General features: G+C 40.5%; 2 protein-coding genes across 2 annotated transcripts; both read left to right on the top strand.

The window, feature by feature from the left end:
- LOC111431609 (putative hydrolase C777.06c) lies at window positions 1–1,122 on the top strand. Its single transcript, XM_023068297.1, has one exon. The coding sequence runs from the start codon at window positions 1–3 to the stop codon at window positions 1,030–1,032; it is 1,032 nt and encodes a 343-aa protein (XP_022924065.1). The 3' UTR covers window positions 1,033–1,122.
- A 3,980-nt stretch (window positions 1,123–5,102) lies between these two features.
- On the top strand, window positions 5,103–7,407 carry LOC111431563 (peroxidase 42-like). The gene is given in 5 exon segments (XM_023068246.1): window positions 5,103–5,414; window positions 5,417–5,533; window positions 5,616–5,804; window positions 5,879–6,044; window positions 6,680–7,407. Coding segments are annotated over 5 exon segments (1,020 nt in total). The 5' UTR covers window positions 5,103–5,276; the 3' UTR covers window positions 7,090–7,407.
- Window positions 7,408–8,023: the final 616 nt, after the last annotated feature.

Genomic DNA, 8,023 nt, shown 5'->3' with positions numbered 1-8,023 from the left:
ATGACTCCTGAGACAACAGAAGATGGAATTTATAGGGGCCGTCGTCTTGGCACGCGAAAATGGTTAACGGTCTTGGCAGTTATCAACGTCATTGGTACTGGTTGTTCCATATATATCAAATATATCTTCTTAGGAACTGGTTGTTCCAGCGCCGTCCCCAATGCAATGTGTCTGATCCAGCCCTCTGATCCTCCTTGCCGCATCTGTTCCCAGGCCCTCTCCGTTCCACCTGAGAAAAACCCTAATTACAGGTGCAATACGTCTCTTCTCATTGACTATTGCCAAGTGGATGGCAGCCACCATTATATTTTGATTGATGTAGGGAAAACATTTAGGGAGCAAGTACTACGATGGTTTACTCACCATAGGATTCCTAGAGTGGATTCAATTATTTTGACTCATGAACATGCTGATGCGATTCTTGGCCTGGATGATGTACGTGCAGTACAACCTTTTAGCCCTATAAATGATATTGATCCCACACCAATTTACCTCAGTCAGCATTCAATGGAAAGCATTTCAGTGAAGTTTCCTTACCTAGTCCAGAAGAAACTTAAAGAAGGCCAAGAAGTGAGACGAGTGGCACAGCTTGACTGGAAGATAATCGAGGATCACATTGAGAAGCCCTTTGTTGCATCAGGCTTACAATTTACTCCTTTGCCTGTTATGCATGGTGAAGATTATATATGTCTGGGGTTTCTTTTTGGTGAAAAATATAGAGTAGCTTATATTTCTGACGTTTCACGAATTCCTGCAAGTACAGAACATGTTATTTCAATAAATGGAGCTGGACAGTTGGATCTTCTTATCTTGGACACGTTGTATAAGACTGGATCCCATAACACTCACTTTTGCTTCCCACAGACCCTGGATGCTGTGAAGAGGCTAAACCCGAAACAAGCCATGTTAATTGGAATGACGCATGAATTTGATCACCATAAGGACAACGACTTCCTGCTTGACTGGTCCAAAAGGGAAGGAATTCCAGTGCAGCTTGCTCACGACGGGTTAAGAATTCCTGTAGGCCTTTAAACAGGCTATACGGACCACGAGTCAGTACCTGATTGATATACATCTCATGTGTTTTGGGAGGATACAATTCATTCTTTTTGAAACTATACTGGAAACAATATATTCAAAATTCGCCAAGGACAAAAAGTGTGAACACTGCAATAAAAGTGGTCATACAATTAATGAGTGTCGAATTCTTAAGTTTCACTGTAAGTTTTGTGATAGAAGGGGCCATACAGAAGATCGGTGTCGACAGAAAAATAATTCTGGAAGGACAAGACAAGACAATCAACACAATAACCGTGGATATCGATCATCTGCAAATATGGCCGATGTTTCACAGTTGAATACAGAAGAACAGTCACCTAATTCCATTCCAAATTTTTCTTCTGAGCAATTACGAGAGATAGCACAAGCCTTATCTGCAATCAATCATCACCCTTCTGGTAATTCTGACAATCACATCAATGTTGCAGGTTTGTTTCCCATATCTACATTATCTATTAACTCTGCGAGTTCTAATTCATGGATTCTCGATAGTGGAGCTACGGATCATATAGTATCAAAATCTTCTGTTATGACTGAACCAAAGGCTGCCATCATGTCTACAATAAATTTGCCTAATGGAGAGACAGCACGTGTGTCACATACTGGCAATATTTCCCTTAGCCCTAACCTTAAATTAAACAACGTTTTATGTGTGCCTTCATTCAATTTAAACCTAATGTCGATCAGCAAACTTACCAATAACTTGAAATGTTATGTCACCTTCTATCCTGATTCTTGTGTTATGCAGGACTTGGCTACGGGGAAGATGATTGGCTCGGGTAAACAATTTGGAGGTCTCTATCATATTTCTTCATCTCCAATCAAGTCTTCAGCTCATCAAGTATCTCAGTCATCTGATTTGTGGCATTTACGCCTAGGTCATCCTTCCTTTTCTCGTTTTAAATTTCTAGCTGATCAATTGCATCTTAATAATGCGAGTTATTCTCATAATTGTAGTATCTGCCCGTTAGCAAAACAAACTAGGTTGTCTTTCCCAAGAAGTTCAATAACAACCCATTCTGCTTTTGATCTGATACATTGTGATGTTTGGGGACCACATAAAATTCCTACCCATTCTGGTTTGCGTTTTTTTCTCACTATTGTTGATGATTTTACTCGATGTACTTGGGTTTTTTTAATGCAACATAAGTCAGAAGTACATCATTTGTTAATGAACTTTGTTAAATTCGTTCAAACTCAATTTCATACTACTATCAAGATAGTTCGATCAGACAATGGGACTGAGTTCCTATCTTTGCAACCATTCTTTACTTCTTGTGGTATTGAATTTCAGCGCACTTGTGTCTATACTCCACAACAAAATGGAGTCGTAGAACGCAAGCATCGCCATATCCTAAATGTAGCTAGGTCTCTTCTTTTTCAGTCACAGGTTCCACTTAATTTTTGGGGAGAGTGCATTTTAACGGCTGTTTATCTTATAAATAGAACGCCATCACCATTATTATCTAACAAGACACCCTTTGAAGCACTCTACAAACGACCACCTACATTTCATCATCTTAAAGTTTTTGGTTGTAAATGTTATGCAACTATAGTACATCCTAAGCAAAAATTTGAACCTAGGGCAACTCCTTGTGTTTTCGTAGGATATCCTTGTGGTCATAAAGGTTACAAGTTGTATGACATGCAATCTCACACATTCTTTATCAGCCGTGATGTCAAATTTTGTGAAGATGATTTTCCTTTTTCATCAGCTTCACAAACTTCGACATTAGCTCCTTCGACTCCTGTTGTACCACTTCATGATCCATCCTACTCAAACATCCATCCTCCACCTTCTATTCCTTCACCTCCTACTCCTCCTTCACCTCCTATTCCTTCACCTCCTACTCCTCCTTCACCTCCTATCCCTTCACCTACTACTCCGTCGTCTCCTCCACCTTCTCCAGATTCGCCCACTAATTCCAATCCTATCCCACCTGATACATCAGCTCCACTTCGACGTTCTACTCGTACTAAACAGCCTCCAGCTTGGCATAAGGATTATGAGATGTCTTCTGGAGCCAATCATTTAACCTCTAGCTCAAGTCCCGGCACTGGCACCAGGTATCCCCTTCATCATTACCTTTCATTCTCTCGTTTTTCTCCTACTCAACGTGCTTTTCTAGCTCTTATTACATCCCAGACAGAACCTAAAACCTATGACGAGGCAGTTGGCGACCCGTTATGGCAGCAGGCTATGAATGATGAAATTGCAGCTTTGGAACGTAATCATACATGGTCTCTCGTTCCTCTACCACTTGGTCATAAAGCTATTGGTTGTCGTTGGGTGTACAAAATTAAATACAACTCTGATGGTTCTGTTGAACGTTATAAAGCTCGACTAGTAGCAAAGGGGTACACTCAGGTTGAAGGTATTGATTACACAGAAACATTTTCCCCTACAGCGAAACTTACTACACTTCGTTGCTTACTCACTGTTGCTGCTGCTCGAAAATGGTTCACCCATCAGTTGGATGTTCAAAATGCCTTTCTCCATGGTAATCTAGACGAGGAAGTTTATATGTCTTTACCACCAGGTCTTCGCCGACAGGGGGAGAATACAGTATGTCGGCTCCATAAATCTCTTTATGGATTAAAACAGGCTTCTCGCAATTGGTTCTCCATATTTTCTACAACTATACAAAATGCAGGCTACACTCAGTCCAAAGCAGATTACTCTTTGTTTACTAAGAGTAAAGGTACTTCTTTCACTGCAGTTCTAATCTATGTTGATGATATTCTGTTGACAGGCAATGATCTCGAAGAAATTCAATATCTCAAGACTAGTTTACTCCAGAAATTTCTTATCAAAGATTTAGGAAATTTGAAATATTTTCTAGGCATTGAATTTTCTCGATCTAGAAAAGGAATTTTTATGTCTCAAAGGAAGTATGCTCTAGACATCCTTCAAGACACAGGTCTTACAGGAGCACGTCCAGACAAATTTCCTATGGAGCAAAATCTGAAACTTTCTTTAACTGAAGGAGAGAAGTTGAATGATCCAAGTAAATACAGACGGTTGATTGGCAGATTAATATATTTGACCGTCACTAGGCCTGACATAGCTTATTCAGTTCGTATGCTTAGCCAATTTATGCATGAACCAAGAAAACCACATTGGGAGGCAGCTCTTCGAGTTCTGAGGTACATCAAAGGCACTCCTGGTCAAGGACTTCTACTGCCATCTGAAAACAATTTAAGATTACAGGCATATTGCGATTCTGACTGGGGTGGTTGTCGAACTTCCAGACGATCTATTTCTGGGTTCTGCATTTTCCTCGGAAATTCAATTATTTCTTGGAAGTCTAAAAAGCAAACTAATGTGTCCAGATCATCAGCAGAAGCCGAGTATCGAGCTATGGCAAATACTTGTTTAGAGTTAACTTGGTTAAGATACATTCTTCAAGACTTGAATGTTCCACTGTCCGAACCAGCATTATTATATTGTGATAATCAAGCAGCATTACATATAGCAGCCAATCCAGTTTTTCATGAACGTACGAAACACATTGAAATAGATTGTCATATAGTTCGAGAAAAGTTACAAGCTGGAATCATCAAACCGTGTTATGTTTCGACCAAAATGCAATTGGCAGATGTTTTTACTAAAGCTTTGGGAAGACAGCAATTTGACTTTTTGAAGGACAAGTTGGGTGTGATCGACATACACTCTCCAACTTGAGGGGGAGTATTAAGAGGATATTTTGCCGTGATAATTAGTTAGAATATATATCAGATATTTAGGGAGTTGTTAGTATAGATTTTATTAACCGTATATTTTATTTATTTACCAAATTTAGTTAGATATATATTTTTTCTATTTTTAGGTATTAGTTGATAGTTTGTATCCTATTTAAACGTTGTAAACCTGAATGAAGATCATACTTTCGATCCCAATTCTATTTCTATTTCTCATTCTTAACAGTTATGAATAAATAAAATCCGAAAACTCTGTCAGAGCAGTAAATGAAGCACAGCGCCATTGAAAGACTCCTCAAATTGCAAGCAAACCCACAAAATTAAACAAACCCATTTCAAATTTCCCCTAAAGATCAAATTTTTGTGCTAACCCAAAAGCGAGGGAGTTGGTAATCCATCGTTGAAGTCCTTTTCTCTCTCTCTTTAGCTCTGTTTCAGCTTCTCCATTATTTAAGAAGCAGACAAGTGAGCTAAGAGCAAATTCAGTGGACAGTGTCAAAAGAACCAGAGCAGTAATGGGTTCCAGAGCACTGGTTTTCTTCCTCTTCCTTTCCTTTCTGGGTGCGTCTTTCAGGTATGGTTCTGCAGCGCAGGATGAGCAAGACAATGGTCTGGTTATGAACTTTTACAAGGATTCATGTCCCCAAGCCGAGGAGATTCATGTCCCCAAGCCGAGGATATCATCAAGGAACAAGTCAGGCTTCTCTACAAGCGCCACAAGAACACCGCTTTCTCTTGGCTCAGAAACATCTTCCACGACTGTGCTGTTCAAGTAATCTAAACTCTTCCCATCTCTTGTAATGAGCTTTAAAACTCTCTGATGGTTCTGTCTAATATAAAACTGTTGTGCTCAGTCCTGTGATGCATCTCTGCTGCTTGATTCCACCAGAAGGAGCCTGTCTGAGAAGGAGACAGACAGGAGCTTTGGACTTAGGAACTTTAGGTATATTGAGACTATTAAGGAGGCTTTGGAGAGGGAGTGCCCTGGAGTTGTGTCCTGTGCGGACATCCTTGTCTTGTCCGCTAGAGATGGCATTGTTTCTGTAAGTGCATGTCTTTCTTTTCCCATTTAGCTGAAATCACTGAAGATTGCTTAACTTGCCTTGCTTTTTTGCAGCTTGGAGGGCCTTATATCCCACTTAAGACAGGTAGAAGAGATGGAAGGAGAAGCAGAGCTGATATTTTGGAAGAGTATCTTCCAGATCATAATGAAAGCATGTCTGTTGTTCTTGAGAGATTTGCAGCCATGGGCATTGACACCCCTGGAGTGGTTGCTTTACTAGGTAAACCTTGCTTTACTAAACTTGGAGCTAGAACAGAACTCGTAGGAATCACGGATCTACACAATAGTATGATATTGTACACTTTGAGCTACTTTCAGATTCCCCAAAAGGGTTCGGACCGATGAAGATCTATTCCTTATAAACCCGTGAACATTCCCTTAATTAGCCGACGTGGGACTTCCTTCCAACAATCCTCCTCTCAGACTCGAACAAAGTACACCATAGAGTCTCTCTCGAGGCCTATGGAGCATTCGAACAGCCTACCTTTAATCGAGCCTTGACTCTTTCTCTGGAGCCCTCGAACAACGTACACCACATTTGAGTCACTTTTGACCACCCTTTCCAGTGGCTTACAATATCTTTGTTTGACATTTGATGACATTTGAAGATTCTATTAACCTGACGATTCTATTAACATGATTAAGTTAAGGGCATTGACTCTGATTCTATGTTACTTAAGTTAAGGGCATTGACTCTGATTCTATGTTACTTTTAGCTTAAGCTCTCATGACTTTGATTTTGAGATGTATTCCTTACTTATAAACTTATGATCATGGCTTGAATTTGCTAATGTGGGGCTCGTTCCCATATCCTTGACCAGAACTTACCAGATCTGAATCCATTGCATCGTGTAGGAGCTCATAGCGTTGGGAGAACACACTGTGTGAAGCTGGTGCACCGGCTGTACCCGCAGGTAGACCCTGCGCTGAACCCAGGGCATGTGGAGCACATGTTGTACAAGTGTCCTGATGAGATCCCAGACCCCAAGGCTGTGCAGTACGTGAGGAACGACCGTGGCACACCCATGATTCTGGACAACAACTACTACAGAAACATACTGGACAACAAAGGGTTGCTGATAGTGGACCACCAGCTAGCCACAGACAAGAGAACGAAGCCATATGTGAAGAAAATGGCCAAAAAGCAAGACTATTTCTTCAAGGAATTCTCTAGAGCCATTACCATCCTTTCTGAGAACAACCCTCTCACTGGCACAAAGGGTGAGATCAGGAAGCAGTGCAATGTTGCCAACAAGCTGCACTGAACCAAGCTCGGTCTCGATCCATGCCTCTCGCTCTGGGAGCGAGTTTTGGCTATTGTGGTTTATCCATCTGCTGCTTATGTTTGCTGTTTAGGATTATGCTAAGTTGTGCTTGTTGTAAGCTTTGTGTTGGCGAAGGGGAATGTATGAATGTATGGATGGATGTTGTATGTATATATGTATGTATGTATGGATGGTGGAGAGATGGTGTATGGTGTATGATGATGCATTGACCATATTGATGCTGGTTATTCAGGATCCATGGCAATGTGCTTGAATTACGTTCTTGTAGTAATAAAAGCTGCTCAATTGGTAATTGTTCATCTTGATTTAACCAAGAACTCGATCAATAGACGAGTGGAGTGGAGGGGTATTACAAAAACAAAACAAAGAGGGGTTACTTGGTCAATAGATGACCCCACTTTGAAGGACAAACAATTCAATGTGGTCTAGGTTTGGTAATACTTCTTACTCAAAGACCACCCTGCTCCGATCGTCAATCATATGGCTCCGATCGTTCGTTAATCATATGGTTTGAGCGTATTAGCTCTTGTTCTTCTATGATACATAGTACCTCTGCATCTCATTCAACTTATCTTTTTTTTTTTGGAGGTTGCTACATTGTTTTTTACAAACCTTTTTTTGGACTAACAATATGTGACCCTTCTTCCTACGGTTGTAGCAAATACATTCAAATTTCTTGTACATAAGAACTCTTGTTGTCGTGCTTTCAAGCTCTTCAAGGTTGTACAGATCCTTGGTAACTTCTATTCTTTGTCACCATTTTTGTATCCACACTTGGTAGACGTCTTATTGTTGCTTTGACTTTCACTTATGTAGAGTGTTTCTTCTTCATCATTTAATGTGGAATCTCCCAGCCACTTCTTTGTTGGCTAACAAATTTTCACTCTACGAGTGATGGTTGAGTGGGACATCC

Source organism: Cucurbita moschata, unplaced genomic scaffold, assembly GCF_002738365.1.
Source record: "Cucurbita moschata cultivar Rifu unplaced genomic scaffold, Cmos_1.0 Cmo_Scf00036, whole genome shotgun sequence".
Lineage (NCBI taxonomy): Eukaryota > Viridiplantae > Streptophyta > Magnoliopsida > Cucurbitales > Cucurbitaceae > Cucurbita > Cucurbita moschata.
This window is presented reverse-complemented; position numbering and strand designations above follow the sequence as displayed.